The following is a 19,030-nucleotide window of genomic DNA, read 5'->3' on the forward strand; positions in this document are numbered from 1 at the left end:
AGACTTTCGGAATCTGTATTCAGCCACGTATTCCTAGCGTTTTTACAACTTGTCACGTATTCTTACAGCTCTTACAAGTATCATTCTTTCAGCGTATCACGATCGATTCCACGACACGATACGTTTCCATGCTTTGAACAAATATCGGATTATTCGAAGAGTTCGCGGTGCTTTTATCACGGTGCAATTCCATTTATCGCAACGGAGTTCTAGTTAATGCCCGATCGAACGAACTTTTGCCGCTTGATCTCATTCGCGTGAACGCGAGATAAAATTCAGCGAGGAAAATCGGCCAGCTTCTGTTATATGAACAACGATTATACGAACTGTTTGTCATTCGACGAGTTCGGATAAATGGAGTAGCAACGCGATAAAGACACTATGAAATAACTCTGTGAACTCTATAAGGAAACGATCTTTCGAGACTCGCTGGACTGCTGTCTCGAACGCGATTAGCGGTGTCGATACATCGAAATTAAGAAATAAAGTGGCAGTTACAGGGTGTAATAAAAGTGCTTCGAGGCGTTAATTGGATGAACGACGGTACTTATCACGGGAAACGCGAGATTCGTTCGGTGCATACCAGGGTCTTCTTCTTTCGAGTTCGCGCCAAGAGATTCCGCTGTAGCCGGGCATTAACCAGTCTGCCGATTGGTCGATCCTCGTGACGCGACACCGACACGTGATTAGAGTAATTAAGTAGGGGTTCCGCGTGGAAGTAGGGCGTTAGCGTTTCCCAGAGGGGATTAAGAAACCCTATCGAGATGGCGACCGGTACCCGTATAATTTAAATTCGCATTTATGTGCCCACGCTGCTTACCATCTACGCTCCGAACGAGAGTTCTTCAACCAACTCTTACGTATTTCAATTTTGCTTCTAGCGTGAATTGTATTTAACCGATTGTTTTGTCTTTGATCGTATTTCATTTCCTGCTCTTGTGCGATGGGCACAATTGGAATCATTTTTTACAGCTCGTTAACGAATAGTTTACTATTTGAGAAATTCAAAGTTCCTTTTAGACTTTCAGTGTGCGTATATGAGGCCCGTGGACGTTTCTGTACAAAATTTTGTTACCGTGTTCTGTGGTTACATGCAAGTAACACAGAGGCGTAGAGCGAACGAAGGTTCTTGAAAATTTCATCAAAAGGTTGTGACAAGCGATGGATTTAAGTAAGCAGCGTGAAATAATTGCAAAGTCGATCGCTGTTAGATCTGTAAATTGATACGGCGCATTAAGAACTGTCTAGAGGAGTTTCTAATAGTATTCTAATAATTAACGTTAACGTAATGTACATAGTTGGATACGTAGGTAGATAATTATCGGAAAATATCATCAGCTCGAAAAGAAGATCGGGAAATAGAAACGTGGGTAGGCGATTGATGCTAATTTCTCGAGTTTGACACAATCTGGGACGAAGCTTGCCGGGCAGGGGGTAAGAAACTGGGACGTCAGATTTGTCTGGTAAGATTAAGAAGCCCTATCGTGATCAAGACACGAGCGTCTAACTATTAGATACTCCGATGCCATAATGAGAAATGAAGATTTCCACGGGGAATCACGACGACGGTGAATCGCCGATTCTCGCGATACCGTGACTCGATCGCCGTTCCATTGCAAATCGTAAAAAGAGAAACTTTACACGGATAAGCGTATCGATAACGAAGAAAAACGAAGGAGAAAACGCTGAGAAATGGCGAAAGTACGGAATATGCAAAGGTTGGTCGGTAAGTTCAAAGGGGCTACTCGGAATAAATCAAGCGGATGGGCCCGCGGTACGTGGTTTTCTTCTTTCCTGCTGCTTCTCTGACAGTCATTAGGATAATCAACGAATTAGCGTTTCCGCGCTAAGGACTGGATAAGGTATAAGGGAGTTAGGAGGACAAAGTGCGTCTCGACACGCGATCCTCCGAAATTGTACGGGATGCACGCTCCAAGATTCGTCTTTTCGTCGATACCAGCTGTATGCTTCGACCATCCTTTCGCTCTTCCTTTTCTTCTTTCTATGGATTCTGTTTCGAATGGAAAGTTTGAGAAATTGTTTGAAGTTTTTCAAATGCAAATCTCAAAGGACCGATGTATTCACAGTGGTGGATACACGTATGTTTGCCATTCTGGGGTATTTTAATGGTTCGATAGAATTCGAGTTAGCTGTTACGAAGGTATATGAATGTATTTTCTCTGGAAATACGTTCATTCGATACAGTTAGAGGATTGCAATTACGAACACAACGTTATCGTATCGACCGATCAAATAAAACCTGAAAACTTCTATAATCTGATACATTGATCGTAAGATTAGTTGAAGTCAATCGATTAAAAATATTGTACAAGCACAGGTACGAGAGCCAAAATAAAAATGACGCGGAAAATGATTTTCTAATTGTTCGAAGCAGCGTATTTAAATTTATTATTGATCTTGGAAAAGAAATAAGTACAAGAAATAAGATCGAAAGATTAAACTATCGCGCAGTATGTACGAACAACAAAAGACATTATCTCGCTGGTGGCAGAAGTGACGAACAGTTTCCGGTCGGGGTTAAGGAGCATTTAATTAGTAACACTTAACATAGTCGTATATAGTCCTGGTCAATTTCACACGCGAGCGTACCCCTTATGGACACGAGACGAACGATCCCGTCTTGGGGCGTGAAAAACACGATGAGATAGTTCAGCTCTCTGACCACGTGGGTTGGTTTATCTTCGAGGAAAATCTTAGGACACAGCTCGAGCAAATTCCTGCTTTCTCGAGGGTTCCATCGCGAGGGTAAAAAAACTCGTCTTCGCGTGCACGTAAGGTTCTGCGCCATTAACTTTAATGCCTCATCCTTTCCGCGGTATTAAAATGTTTACACAACACACCGTAAAATACTCTGATTTCCTTTTCCTGTAATTTCAAATTTCACCGTGTTACCGTACCGTAAATTTAGCTTCGTTGGGAACAAAGATAATATTATAAGATTCCTCTTGGATTAGTATATACGGCAGAATTCTATTTACGTCGAAGATCGAAGATTTTTATTTATGTCGATGATGAAGTTGACCGATAAATTTTTGATTAAACAACACGATCACCATACGCGTTTCTCGGTTAACTGATAATCAAACTAACCAATGATCAACGCTACTTGTCACGCCATCGATACGATCGAAACTGAAACTTCTCTTGCGGCGATCGACTCTGCATAAATAAATAGATCAAGGAAGAAACGAACCGTACGCGTCATAAATAAAAACATATTAAAATTCTTTTCATTTCTCATTTGCTGCCACACCAGAAAGAAAAGAAAAAGCAAGAGCAAATAAATTACAATTAAAACACCTCGTTATCACCCCATTTCTCATCCACCCGATTCGTAACAGAACGTCTTCTATCGCGATCCCATCAACCCGCCTCTTTAAGGGATCCTCCGCTTTAAGCCTTTAAGCACCTGACCATAAAGTCACTGGTAATTGTCTCGGTGAATCTGAGCGACTCACCCTCGCCGACAGGCATGCAAATAACTCGGGGTTAGTTAGCTAATGGGGTTGCCGGTGGCTCGATGCCCGTTCACAGAGTTCATTCATTAAGGGGTTGATGGCTTAATTGCCAGCTCGCGCAGCATCACTGCCACCCCCAAAAGGATCACGACCATCATCCTCTCTGCTACCTTTCCCTCTCTTCCTCTAGCAATCCTGGCTCGCCCATCCGGTTGATCTCTCGAGCAACAGGTTGCAACGGGAGACGTATCCAGCTCTCTCTCTCTCTCTCTCTCTCTCTCTATCTATCTATCTATCTGTCTTGTTGTCTCTTGGTACATAGGATCCAACTCGTTTGCGTCCCGAATTAAACGGCCGGGCCGAGCATTAATTAATTGTCCCAGGTCGGTTGCCGAGAACGAGGGGAAGGGAAAAGAGAGACCATCCGGCGGGGTTAATTGTCGAGCACGTCGTTAACGCGATCCTTTCTGCCCTTTTACGCGGCGGACAAAGTACTTTGGTTTTTAATGAGCCTTCAAACGATCCCCGTCATTCTTTACTTCTTTCTTTCTTCGACGTTTTTCGGTGTTACAACGACGAGTGTCATCCTTAACTCTGAAATAGGCGATTTTATATTGAACAGAACAAAATGATCTGTGGAATAAATATACACGCGTGCTGGCGAGCGACGATCGTTTGAGAATATTCACATCAGCCGAACGAGACTTATTATTATCTTTCGATGAGCAGAAATGACATTTCCGTAGAAAACTATGACCGTCGAGTTGCATCGATGTATATAACGAGTTAAATGGTCTGTCATTAAATATAATATCGTTTGGTTACAGATTACTATGATATTTTTTGTTAGACTACTAAAATTTGGAGTATTTCATTTTATTTTGTAGTTGATATCCCTCGTGATAGAGGTTAGTGATAAAATTAAATTGAAAATTACAAAATTAAGCAATCTAAAGCTGAATCGTTATGGATACTCGTTGTATGCCCAGTGATACCAATTTAAGAGTATTATCTGTACGATTTATGCGACTGAAATATCAGCCTACTATTCATCGATAATATCTATAAGCCGTATATTATGATATATACATTTCTGATTTCTTCTACATTGATATATTTATCGTTTAAGAGTATTAATAACATTCTTCAATGTAGCATAAAGTCGTACATATGAATCTGTCTTTCATGTAGCTTGTCAAATCATTCTCGAAGAAAAATAAGCAGGCTCTGGAAGCGAAAGAGAACTGCCGATATTAGTGTAACAAGGTATAATCATGTACTTTTCTGACAGAACCAGTCCGTACGTATCCACTGGCTAAGTGCAACGCGTAACTAATTTTAACACGTTTGAGTATTAGTTATTCCTGAACTTTCGAAATCTTTTCGACACTTCGTTACGGCAATCGCGATTCTTATAGTTTTTGTAAAATAAAAACAAATTATTATACTTGACATTTAATGTATTACTAAAATTAATTTAATTAATCGAATAACATAACATAACACGCATCAAACGACACAAGTAAGGAATAAAAAATAAGAGATGAAACAAATAAATAAACGAAATGAAATTAATAAAATGATATATGCGTTATAGATACAACACCTATGACATACATTGGTCATGGATTTCAAAAGAGTTAATAAACCGAGGAATTAATTTACCGGACACGAAACTCGCAGCAGTAAACGTTACTTCGTATTGTTCGTCATTTGTTAATTTCGTTTGCAACGCGAAGAACAGGATCGCGTTATCCAGCGCGAATGGGAAACATTTTTTCTCTCGTTTCTCCATTTCTCTTCTTCGTTCAGCTCGGTCATGGAAGATTCTTTCTGTCTTTCGTTTTTTTCTCATTTTACACGAAGGTAACGACCATACGAATTTTCGCCATTTGTATGCGACACGGCGGTGCTGTCAACGTGGGTCGACGTGAATTATCGCGAGTGTCAGGCCTTACGACCCGTTCGTATGAACGGTTTAATTTAAGGTCGCTGGTTTAATTCCTGGTAGAAAGCGCGTCCTCGTAACAGTAGCTGGAACAACAGCGCCCAGGGAAAATAGAGAGAACGTTAATTTTGACTCGACGGCTCCGTTACTTTGTATGTACGTTTCGTCTGATTTCTGAAAACGATGCCACCCGATCGAGAGCCACTTAAAATCCGCTCTTTGTATTAAATCGTTCGTGACTCTTTTCATACGTACGATACAATTAAAGACGAAGTTTATCGAAATATCCTTAACCAGGTAAGAACGAAAAATTATAGGAATAAATATACTTATTATGAATTTCACATTCACGAGAAATAGAGTTAGTAGGAATTTTATGAAAATAATACAGCGTTTCGCAACGATGACATTGATACATTTCTTTCGATCAAAACTGAGATCCTTTCTACGTGGATACGTATCTTCACGGTCGACTTTTCTGTGATTCTTAAAGAACAGAACGGAAAGAATAGAATAGTTGCGAAGGAACTCGATTCCATTCGAATTCAATTTTTTTTTTTTTTAATAAAAAATTGTCTCTTTCACTTGAAACGAGATTTCTACGAGACTCGAACTTACAGCGATTTCTCCTTTGAAATTCTCAATCCTGCTCGTTTTCCGTACCTAATCCACCTTTCCGTTTCATCAAGATTTCCAGGGAAATTCGGCAAGAAACGGCAACAGTAGAGTAGTTTGCCGGATTGGAGATAACCGATCGCATAAACCGGCGATGTGCCGTGGATGAAAATGGCCGTGGTTAGGGTAGAATCCAGAAATTCCCATCTACGCGATCGTCTATCTGAAGGCAGCGCGAGGAAACGCGAACGATGCTCCGTGGGCGGGGATGATTTAGTAATGAAGATATTAACGGACCGAAAGCGCGCCACAGAATACTGAGATTCAACTATCCAACGGCTGACATAACTCACGTTTATGACTCGAAGCCGGTTGCTTCCACTCTCCCAGCCTTCAGACCCTTTTTCTTTTCGTACACCCGTTACATCGTGGCAATTAATGCCCGAATCGCTGGGGAAACGTTTAGTCTGTGGTTTCGACGCGGCACGGGGATGTTTTTATGTCTTCTGTAATTACGTGGATTAATTTGATGACTTGATTAAGTGACCGAGAATGCTTTTGTTTACGATCGAATGGAAACCGTTAATAGCTATGTTTAAGTAATGATACTACGTTTGGAACGAGGATGTAGAAGTTTTTGGTGAGTTATTAACAGCCAAGTTAATTGAACGTTGGAAGTGTCGAATAAATGTGCGCGTGCCAAAGCTAAAGTTTTGTGGGAAACGGTCTTTTGTTTATCAGAACGTTATTTATCGACCGAATATAACGATATAATGTAACGAATAAATATAGAAAAGTATATATAAATACAAGAAAACTTATTTACACGTGCTATACTCTGTAACTTTATAATATTTTTACTTTTAATATATCAAAGACTCGTTAATTAACAGTAAAAAAGAATTTTATATTTCAAGAAACGAAGTAAGTCCATTATATAGTTTCCTTAAAAAGGCTGTAAGTGCCAAGACAGATTTTCTTATTCGATGGAATAATTGAAGCAGATTTGCTTTACGCGCATGTTCAAGTACGAAGGAGGGGCACATGACACGTACAACTTAATTCAGGAAAGTGATCGTGTAACATACATCCTGTATCACGCGCGAAACGCTAAAAACTGTACGAATTACTGTGATAATGCTTTCCTCCGTTATTATCCCTCCGTGATAATAAAGAACCCGGATTTTTACTTCCGCTCTTCGATTATTTTGTAGAAATGGCGTGTAAGCTAGAATCAGGTGAGAATCGTTTAAACTATAAGAATCTATCATTGATCGATAAAGTCTGTAGTAATTGTACGACAGCTTCCATTTTACATATTTCAATCTATTGTTAACAAAGCAAACAAGATTTTAACGAAACACATTTCCAATAAATAATTTTCCTCCAATCTGACTAAATATAAAGATATCACTTGTTAGAAATGACTATAGATTTTCGAAACAACGCAACGTTAACGCTTCTCGCGTTTCTGTATTATTACTAATAATAAGAATTACAATAATCTATGTTAACGAAAACCTACAATCTCTCATAGCATTTTGTAACTTTGATAGCAGTTTTTATAAAACTGAATGAAATTGAATGAACTTCGAAGTGTTCTATATCTGTGTTCGAACGTTCCTAAGTAGTCCACCAAAATATAGAGATAGAAAATTTGCAGCTTTCGCGTTTTAGCGAATGTAGATCCTAATACAGACTGTTGCCTTTCTTTATATTAGCGGAGAAATAGGTACAGGGGTTGCAGAGGGTTCGGAGAAAGGGAAGAGACTCGCTAAAGGGAGAGATCGTAGCATAGAATAAGTTTCGCCAGGATACATTAGCAGAGTTATGCTCCCGGAGGCACTGCTGGCTACGCCGTATATCTTGGTTATTTTTTACTATCACCCCTGGTATATAGACATACGCGGAAAGGGTGATTTCTTCACCCTTCGACCAGCCCCTTTGTACTTTGTACAAAAAAAGGACCAGTCAACCATCGACTATCCTAAAACCGTCGTAAACGTTTCCGTAGAAGTGTACCTTGCTAAGTTTTCTTCAAAGTTTTTACAATGCTGTGTCGTTGATTTTTAGGTGGCATACTATATCGGACCAGGAATTTCTATCGCCAACAGTTACAACGCAATGAAACTAAAAACAGTCGTGGCGTTTGTTTCCACGTAAATACGTTGAAAGTTCAGCGACTCGAAGAGATTTTGTGATAGAGATTATTTAACATTTTTTAAAGGAAATATAGATACATAGAGAGTATCAAATTGCCTACGTTAAAGAACACGTTAAAAAGCAATACGAACTCTTTTAAATTGTCATTTGAATATTTGCCGATGATACACATTCTCTTTTCACCGAAAGAATCTTTCATCGGTAGCGACGATCGAACAAAAGTTCCATATGTCGGTTTCGAATTGTATTTTCCACGGGGCCACATTTTCCCGCATGGCTGATAGAAATTTATCCTAGGGGTGAGGGTTATTTTTATATTTATAGCATCACGAAGAGCGGGGGCAAGGGTGGTACTAATGTCTATATCCCCACTCTTCTTTCTTTTGTTGTTAATAACCATCAACGATAGGCACGCAGACCAAGAAGAGTCGAATTATGGGGTGGGTGAGGATATTTCACGGGGTAGAAAAAAAACTGTGCTTCGAGAGGCTGTCTATGGACCGCACGGGATGACCATATTTTTTATACGAACTGCCACGTCTTTACGCGACCTGTTCATCGTGTACGACGCGTTTATCCGTTCTTCGATAAAATTTCCAGTCGATTTGATTAATTAACACCTTTGTATTAATCTTTAAAATTTACAAAACGCTCGTGTGAACGTATATATGTATAAAGTTAAAAAACAAAATACTGTGTCTAATTAACCGTTGTCGTCGAGTAAAAAATTCAACTAAATATTTTCAAATTTAAAAAAATATCGTCTATTTTCATAGAAAGGAGATTTTATTATTTTATTCAATGTCATGCACGAGTAAACTTAAATAAGTTGGGGTTGTGCCGTAGCAGAGTAATGGTAGGTCGATGATAGGTTGCGTGCCCTTAAGAAAGGGTCGAAAAATGATAATGGAAAGATTCCACATTATTGTTTTTTGCAACTAAATAACATTCAATTTACAAAATTTCATGCTTCGATGTTAATTATTCATTCCCTTCGCAGGTAAAACTTTACTGGGGGTTCGTTCTCTTCCTCTAGAAATTTAATATTAAAGTTTCTGCTTTGTCATACGACGTAACTCGGATAAATTATTAAATTGTTACACGTTGACGATCAAATTGGAGAACTTTATGTCCAATTTTATCTCGGACCTTCGATTTTGCGCTATTGCAGTTTAACCGTGAAAACTTTCATTCTTAACATTTACAGACAGTTATTGATCTTGATTCTACTATTTCGATGAATTATTCATTATATTTTCGTCCTAACGATCTAGTCGTATCTTCACACGAAACTGAAAGAAATTTTGCCAAAATTGCGACAAATTTGAATACACGTTTAGTTGTTGTTTTACATTAAACGATGCCAATTTCCAAGAAATGCAAACATATAAATAAATAAATGTATATAAATAAATGTCAAAATATCGAAGAATAAAAGTACGGTGAAATTGTTTCTATACTATTTTTATCAGCACCTTCGCGTAAAGAGCTTCGCAAGCACCCAATTATAACATGTATTTTGTATGTAAAGCCACACTACCCTTATTAATACTTCGTTTCAAGCGGTCGCTAGTTCAGTATACGGGGGTGGCAAATTAGTTCTTCTATTTTTTCCCCCCTTATACGCGGATATCCGTTATTATGGGAAGTATGGGGGATGCGTGCTCACCCCAGTGATTCTCGCAAATGTATTCCGATTACATACATAGTTTCTTTGTGTGGTTGTGCGTTGCGGGCCGCAATTGCCGCTGGTTCTTACGGATAGCAGGCGTCGAAACAAAAAATAGCTTTATGTCACGAACGATCATTACCGAAGTTTTTTCAAAGGGGGTGGACGCGTGGCAGGGTCAGGGATGACCCGTAACCTTGGACAATGCGAGGAGACGGTCATTCGCCTTGACGATCGTGAGTCCTGCAGGTGCTGGCCAATCCATCGTGTCATAAAATAATCATGTATATGTCTCTTTGTACTTCTTTACTTTCCTTTTTATTATATACTGTATTTCATTCGGGACTCTGAAACTTCGTCGCTTCACGATTGTCATTTCGCTGTGAGTTTTTCTGTCTACAAGAGCTTAACGCGACTGCTACCGACGCCGTGTATGTGTGCGACGCTTTAACAGTAATTTATATACTCAGATTTAATTTTATGCTGCGAAATAAGCGATTATATGTACATATGAATTTTATAATTTATCACTTTCGATTTAGAATCACACGGACAATTTTCAACCTGAGAGAAGCTAATTTATACGACGTCCTTCCATCGGACGTGATCAACCTCGAATCAATCGGCGAAGGAGGTAGAATACAAAAAAACTATTTATACCGAGCAATTACTGTCATTGCTATTTAAAACATTTCAATTCGGACGTCGACCCTCGGTATCTCTGTCGTGACATTTCGATACGCGACAGAGTATCGTCGCGAGCAGACACGATGGTGTACTAGTCACGAGATTCACCCTCTCGAATATATATTCCCTGAATGTACAATCGAAAGAAATTATTTTATTCGTAATTGAGATGGAAAAATTACGTTTTATCTAATTTTGATAAAATTTCTTACAACGTTGCGCGAAGATAACGCTAAGTTGTTAAAGCGAAAATATAGTACAATAACAGAATTAAGATTACTAACGACGATATCTTCGAACAAAAATAAAAGTTTTCGCGTTTAAATTGCCATATAAAAGATTGAAATTGCAAGGTAAAACTGAACGCAAAGTTTTCCACTGCGATCGTCAACGTGCATCCGTTTAATCGTTTATTCGCATCGAACTGCGAAATTTTACGAGTTGTATCGTTTAACGATGCGGCGAATTCGCTATTGAATTTGTAGAGAAAGAGAAGGGACCACACCCCCCTCGCCCTTGCAAACGATCGCCAAACGACGAAAAGTACGGAAGATGGAAGCGTTTCGAACGGTACATACATCGTTTTCACGGTCCGTGTCGTCTGTCTACGAACGTGACACGCTGTTTAGTCGATACGACAACGCGATCGCTGGTGCAACCAGCAGCTGGCACACGTGATTTTCCAGAAAAGAGTAATTTCCACCGTCTAACAGCCTTTATTTCACCCTCTGCCACCTTCGTAGCCTTCTTTTTATTTTGCCCTTTCTCCTCGTTCTTCATCGGGCTCGCCTCATTTCTCGTCGATCGAACGTCGACATTCGACGATCGCCCTGCCTTCAACTTCAAAGCGAGGACGTCTCATTATCGGACTTTCCGCTTTCTTGACACTGCATCCTCGCCACCTTCCGTTTACCCTCTCTTCGTCAACCATCACCCCCTTTATTCCTTACGGACGGAGCAAGGCTATCCGGGGAATTTATTTTTGCAATTCCAGCACGATCGGATGTCGTGACCAGGCGATAATTGGATACCCTTCCGCTTTTAAAATCCTTTTGTCAAACGTTTATTAGAACGCCGCGGTATGCGATTGAAGGGTGAAGGTTTCCAGGCGCGGAATTGACGATCATTCTCGTGAGATCCTGTGAACGGTGTCTTCGTGACACCGATGATATTCGGATGCCTGCTTTTTTCCGTCGTTTGATCGATAATTTGTTTATACGATGCTTTCGATTAACGGACGAGAGGTATTCATGGTGTATGATATACGAGCGACGCTGTCCATGCAAATCGTTCTCTTGTATTTAAATTACACTAGAAATTGCTCTGTCTACGCGAATGATAATTATACGTGGATTTTTTTATATTTTACTTGTATCGGGCTAGTGTACTGTACACGTAAAATATAGAACGATCCGGTTATACCAACGTGCAAGATCTTTTAGAATTTAGATGGCTAAACGCGTCGAGATAATCGAGATTCAGCTCTAACATATCGCTAGTTTTCTTTATTCGAATCATTTAGCATTCGTCCATCGCACAAAAGAATAAAACGTTAGCGTTAAATAGATCCTTAGCCAAATCTATCACGCATCCCAAAATTTGTCCACACACGCGTATTATAGAAATTTACGTTTTGATTTTTGCACGGTTAATCCCTGGTTTTCGTACCGAAACGATGTAAAAGCATCGTTGTTTTCATAGAAGACTCTCGAATCTATCCGTATTAAAAGAGCGTGTAGGCGTCAGGATAGTACCTTCGAGAGAAATCGATTTGGTTCATAAGTGGGGTTATAAATCATTGAGTAGTCGAGCTGTGCAGCATTGTTGCTGCATACGTACCGAGGGGTTCGCCTTTAGATATCGATCAGACAGTTTATCTTCTCGGTACAATAAAATAATCGTTCGTATCATTTGCTCGCTTTCACCGTTTTCGCGTCACCACGGAAATATTTCTTCTGTAGTAGAATATTTTTAAGAACTTTCTGTCAAACCTACAATCAACACTCGTTACGAAATGATGTACGTTTCGTTGTATTTCCTTTGTACACAAACGATTACGAAATCTGTTATTTCACTTTGAAATCCACCTAATCGTGGTAAAGAATATCCGAGTTTTTTAATTAAACATTTCTAACCGTTCGTCGCTGTATTATTTTTCCGTTGTAAGTTAAGCGAGCGTTTAAACAGAATATTTTTAATAGAAATTTCGTAGAACGATAACGAAAGGTATTTAATTAAGCCAGATTTTTATATCTAGACCAATCGTTAATTCCATTAAAAATAATTCGCGAAATTACATGTACAAATTATTCTCGAGATTTCTGGTAATTCTATCGTTTCCTAGTATATCGCTGATTTACAAAATATAAAAATTCTTCTACAGAAAATTTTGTCATCTTCCTAAGAAGCTATCCGTAGTTTAATCGGATCACAGTGAGTTTAATTGTGATTCAACGTTCAATGTAAGTCACAAATATTTCCCATCGGAATCTATTTAAAAAGATGGCGCTAAATGAGAGAATAATCGAAACATATAAAATACCAGGCAAAGAAATCCAATCAAAGCGTAATTTTACGGCTAGATGGCCAATCATCGTACTAATGCAAGGACTGGTAGAAATTCAGCTTTTCTTTGTCGACATGTTTCTTTGTATCGAGGCATTTTTTGTCGATCGTAAGCAAAGGTTTCAGAAAAGGCTAAACACAGTGAATACCAGCGTGACTTTAATAAGCATTCACACTATTCCTGGGACTGAATGCCTCCATTGTTTGGTACAATGCGGAAGATTACGAATCTACATGACAACAGGCAGACTTTGACGGTTTTTGGGTCGTGTTAAGGGTCGAGGTGACGTCTGGTAGACCTCACATCGAGTTTATTCTTACATACTTAATCGTCTCCTTTATTTTCCTTCTTTCATTGCCACGTCACTGTTTTAACGCCAGACAGGCTATATTAAAAAGAGAATTTTATCTACCTAGGATGCTTTATGAAATACGAAGTAAGATTAACAAAATTCAGAAGGGCGACTTTTATATCGTCTTGTGTATAAAAAATATGAATATTTATTGTTTCGACTGGAATTGTTAATAACGTTAGAAAAACCGTATGCAGACCGTTATACTAATCGGATTAATAAAATTCATAGTTTGAAATTCGTTCTTCTCTTTCTCAACCATGGTACATCGTTCGTAAAGTATTTAATCGTAGTTAACGCAATTTCGCACGCGACAAGTTAATCAGTGCAACCCCAACAAACAGAGTACGCGGCCAAAGCCACAAAGAGAGGCGTTCTGCGTCGAGTATTTCCTTTCTAAACGAGACGAGCACGCCCTTGGCACGGGGCGAGGAAGATCCGCGATACGCTCATTTGCATGGAGGGTGAGACACGCTGGAGTAGAATTGAAAAAAGGGGAGGGCAAAAAAGCTTCTGGTCGCGCGACCCAACACAAAACAAGGTTACCCACCGTGCAGGTTTCGAGTTTCGTTCGCCAAAGTGGGGAAAAAAAGAAACAACAGTAACAAGACATAAGGCAGAACGAGGGAAACATTGGATGTTTGACGGGGAGCTAATTTGAGGTTAGACTAATTTCGCACGCAAAGAAAAAGGTCGTCCATGGCGAAGGCAACAGGGTGTACGGCGACGAAAAAAAAGTTGAACGCGATTGGGGATTGGAGAAAACAAGGGATGGTCGTTTGGACGTGCGAGGATTACGATGGAAATTATTAGGATCGTAAATTAATTCGATGCCTGTTTAATCGAAAATTGAAATTTTAGATACGGGTCACGAGATACGTTGGATTTATCTTTAACGAGGAAAGCGGAAGACACGTAAAAATTTAAAAATTTGTTTAAAAGTCTATTCTGGATATATAGATATTAGATTTTTAAGTATATTAAAAGATATACTTAAATTTTAAGTAGAACTAGCTAGATCTAAAGACATCGAATTAATACATAGATCTAACAATTACGACGATTTAAAGTTTCACGCGTATATTAGGAGTAAAAGATATTTAATAATTTTTAGAATTTTGTACCATGCTAGATATCGAATAATATTTTTCGTAGTCTGGTAGATGATATTTGAAACGCACTGAAAAACAGCTTCGAGAAGCCTTTTCCTTCGTTGTCAGTGGTCAACAAGTTTCTTTGTTCCCAAGTTGTTACGTTCCTGCATAAAACGCGCGACAGTTTACGAGAAAAAGTTTAAGCGAACTATCGAAGTATGTTTCGTGAAACGATAATCGATAGGGCCACGACGCGTAACAGTGGCAGCAACCTGTTCTACGACTTTCTCTTTCACGGACTATTAAATAAATAATTGCACTGCCACGTTGTAATTGCTCGCCGAGGTTTTCTATACGCGTTATGAATTTGTCGCTACCCGATGTAAATCTCGTATTATATCGCAGTTTACACGTTATGGACGATATTTCATCTTTTCGAGCGTGCGTTCAATGACGTAGTTTTAACGATTATTGGTCTACTTAAGACAGGATTTGAAAAAGTGAAATTTACATGGAAAAAAATGATCAGAAGTAGAATAAATTATACTTTGGAAACATTCGCTTACAGTATTGGAACGAACATTGAAAAAATTGTTTTCAATTTCGCAATAAGAAACGTAGAGTAACTGCTACGTAATTATAAAAGTGTAAAATTTCGAATCTGTGTGAGCTGCGAACTTCGAATCTCGAAACTTTGAATTTCAAATTATTGCTCGAACTATTTCAATTTATTACACAAAGCCTCTAATATAGAAATGAAATAAGTAAAATATCCGTCTCAAGCTGACGTAAAATCAACATATTGGTTATCAAAATTTGTAGGTCGAACGTTCTATCGTAGATTAAATTGTACGTTAATAATATTTTCCTTAGGAAGGATTTAGAATTTTATAAATCTTGCTACACCTATAGCTTTCGTTTCAAAAACTCATTATCCGAATATCATCTACAGGTATCTGGAAACGTTGGAGCACCTATATATTTATCACTATAGTAATATCGAAATAAGATACCTAACTCACACAGCGTAATATTTTTTAAAATTTCAAACTGGTTATATTATCAGGCTAAACGAACCAGCAGATACCTTATCCGACTCATTAAAATTAATGTACCTTTTCTTTTCAATAATTTCCATTTACTGAGAATCCAAGGTAAAAAGGTTACTCCTCGTCTGACACAGGCAAACACATCAATACTGTTACGAAAACGATAGTATCTACATACAAGTCAAACACGTGCGAATGCGTGCCATGTAATTTGCGCACCGTTATCTACGCTATCACGTGTACCGTCATCATCGCCGCTTTCAATTAAACGATCCATAATGCGTTAACAACGCAACTATACGCTTCTACGATAAAACGCCGATTATCCGGATTTTACCGATTTTTTTACGTTTCAAATTGTATATTCTCCTATTTATCCAGATAATCAGCGTCATACCATTATAACATAGAACACTGTTCTCGCTCGTCTGTCTCTATCCGCACGCTTAAGTTTCAGTAATATGTATGTATATTTATCGTTGTTACTGACCTGTTGATGGCCAGGACGCGACTGAGGCTGGGAGAGAACCTGGCCTGCATGGTCTACTTGCACCGCTGAAACTATCACAAGCATTTGGTGTTTTATTCGGTCGTGATGTATTTTTCTTAATTCTTTCTTTTTTTTTTTCTTTTTAATTTTTCATACACGAAATAATTTTGAATAAAAGGAGAAGAGGGTCAGGACTAAATCTATGCAATACCTCTAACGAACATCGATTAGATTGATTTGTTCTATTGGAACAAAATTATTGAAAATTTCAACGTTATCAAAGACGATTAAAAAAAAAAAAAATTAAATTTTGAACTTCTTCGAAATTCTTTTCCAACGTCTTTTCGTTAAAAATGAAATTGCTAACTTCGGAAATGAATTGGAGATAAAAATCAGTCGTTATTAATTTTGGAAGCCGATTGAAAGAAACCACAGAGCAGGCCAGACTCTCTTTCGCCTCGAAACCGGCGCCTCCGTCGCGTCGCCGTACTGCAGTAGAATTCTTTATACAGCCGTTTCACTCTGTCTGCCGTGAACAGTCTCTGTTCGCTTTTTCGGCGGGTTCGAGCATTCCCGCGAACGATAAACATCGAGGACGTTGATCGTTCAAGTAGTAGAGATCAATAATATCGTTGTTGGTGGGTCACGTTATGGTCGATTGTTGTTTCGTTACTGGCACGCGGAGGCCGGTTTAGTGCGGCCGTGGACACTTTCGTGCAGCGTGATTTATATTTCGTAGGAAAGCGGTACGAGAGTATCGTATGCGTCGATGGCAACACCACGTAGGTGCAGCTTGATAAGCGTGAAAGTTTATGCTACGCTTCGAGACTCGATTGTTTTGCATGTCACTTTCTATTATATAATCAATTTTTTCTTTCATTTTCTTTAATTGACTTGTCATTGTCTGGTTTTTAGCCAGCCTACCGATACGTTCATCGAGCCACGCTACGCGCCTGATCGAAATCCTACGATAAAGCAAACTCGATTGAAAACGAAATTTAAAAGGGAAATTTCACGATAATTCGTAAACGAAGCGCACATGTGTAAGGATAAGCGTAAACGTTGATTCTGTGAGAAAATATCTCTTATATTACACGTTCGCGAATTAGATACTTAACTATCGACGTTATTATTCCTACAATCTGCAGCAAAAACTATAACCCAACACGTATTATTAAAATATAAACAAGACAAGGTAATACAGAACTTTTAAACGAACCTCGTATTCAACTTGTTCGACTATAATTTTCTACATCGTCGTATAATAATGATGGCAGTGGTTTCAGAAAGAGCAGAGATAATTTACAATTACATTTGAACAAGCCGAAGATGCCGAAGCATCGTTATTGCGTCTAACTGCGGCACAATTATAACGCGAAAAACTATATGATTAATTAAAAAACCCAAAGGGATTATACACATCAGCGAGTCCTTTTTCTTCTTTTATATGCTACATTTACGAGCATATGCGTAAAGGGTTTCACAACGTAACGATGGTATCGGGGTGTTGTAGTTTTTACTACGAAACTTCGTAAATCTTTGGCTTTGTACGAGCGAAATAATTCACCCGGGTCGAGTGCAACGCTGTAGTTAAGTATCGGCACAAGGTAACGCAACCCATAATTAACATGGTGCGCGGATTGCGCGCATATAAAATAGCAGTTCGTCGAAGCATGTTAATAAACCGCGCTACGCATCGAATCGTTTGGAGTCGAGGCTCGACTCTCAAAATGTGATTTCATTGCTACTCGGAGAAATCATGCGTTCCTGTTGAATCGTTGAATCGTTAAGAAGCAAAGCATAAAGATCGATGCTCGATGATACGAGAGTAAATGAAATAATACGACACGGTTATAATTGAAACGGACGTCGTTATGTTTATAGCAGAATCGTACAATGTACTTATTTATCCAGTTGTAACTGTGCGTATGGACCTTTAGTTGTCGTTGTAGCGTGAAAACTATAATTTCGTATCACTGACCCAATTCTTCGAATCTTTTCTCCTTCGTGTTATTAATTCGGAATTACTACTCGACCGACCAGGTATTTTTCGCCAATTGTCAATGCAACACGATTCACAGATAACGATTATTAAGCGTGACGTATATATCTCTTTCGAACATTTTTTGAACGAGACAATATCCAGTACTGTGTGATATCGTTGCGAGTATTTCACAGCGTGGAACGCGAAAAAGTCTACGCGTATCGTGGCAGGAAATCGAGAAGATGATCGATCCTCGACGATACAAGATCAAATACAAGAGGATGCAGAGACGTTTCAGGCACTTTGCGTCGAACGCGCGTATTCTGTGATTATCGTAAATAAATGATAATTATACGAAGTAAGACGATCAGCGTCCGCGAAGCGATATCTTCCAGGGTATCTGGATATAACAAACGCCTTAATAATTTACCGCTTAACCCATCGATACACGAACAACTGCCATAGAATGCTCAATAACATCGGTACTAAAGCTATGAAAAAAGAACGCAGCACGATAGGAGGATGGAGAAAAAGCTTGTGGAATTAGAATGGCGTGGTAGTGGATGGAGGCGGTGATCGCGGTCGCCGATGGGGAGCGGTGCGGTTCGAAAACGGGGCCCGGAGAGCCGTTTCATCAGCTCGTCGTTTCCGTAAATCATGCGAGGCATCCTTTCACTTTTATTCCGCGGCGTGCAGAAGGAGAGAGAGAAGAAAAAGGCTCGAAAGAAAGCGTGGCCAAAAGAACGAGGACAACGGGCCAGCGGAGCAGCTCGGGGCAAGAAAAAAGGCTATCGGGGTCCTAGGGGGAGATCACGAACCAGCAGGGTGATCCCGCGATGGAATTTAGTTAAACAGTCGTCGTTGGAGACGACGAGGACGAGGACGTTGCTCGGTCCACCCGGGTGCTTAATAAAAATCGAAGTCGTTCGTTCGT

At 39.2% G+C, this 19,030-nt stretch overlaps 1 protein-coding gene across 7 annotated transcripts in view; it reads right to left on the bottom strand.

The window, feature by feature from the left end:
- The window catches only part of zfh2 (Zn finger homeodomain 2), a 411,031-nt gene that overhangs the window by 24,899 nt on the left and 367,102 nt on the right, over window positions 1-19,030 (bottom strand). Inside the window, exon 10 of one of the 7 annotated variants that reach the window (XM_069132607.1) lies at window positions 16,113-16,183. The exons of the other annotated variants lie outside the window; for them this stretch is intronic. Within the exon in view, the coding sequence (XP_068988708.1) occupies window positions 16,113-16,183 (71 nt within the window). The remainder of the gene's footprint in view (window positions 1-16,112; window positions 16,184-19,030) is intronic. 7 annotated transcript variants of the gene reach the window in all.

The sequence above is a fragment of the Bombus flavifrons genome, chromosome 3, assembly GCF_040668555.2.
Source record: "Bombus flavifrons isolate JBK064 chromosome 3, iyBomFlav1_principal, whole genome shotgun sequence".
Classification (NCBI taxonomy): domain Eukaryota; kingdom Metazoa; phylum Arthropoda; class Insecta; order Hymenoptera; family Apidae; genus Bombus; species Bombus flavifrons.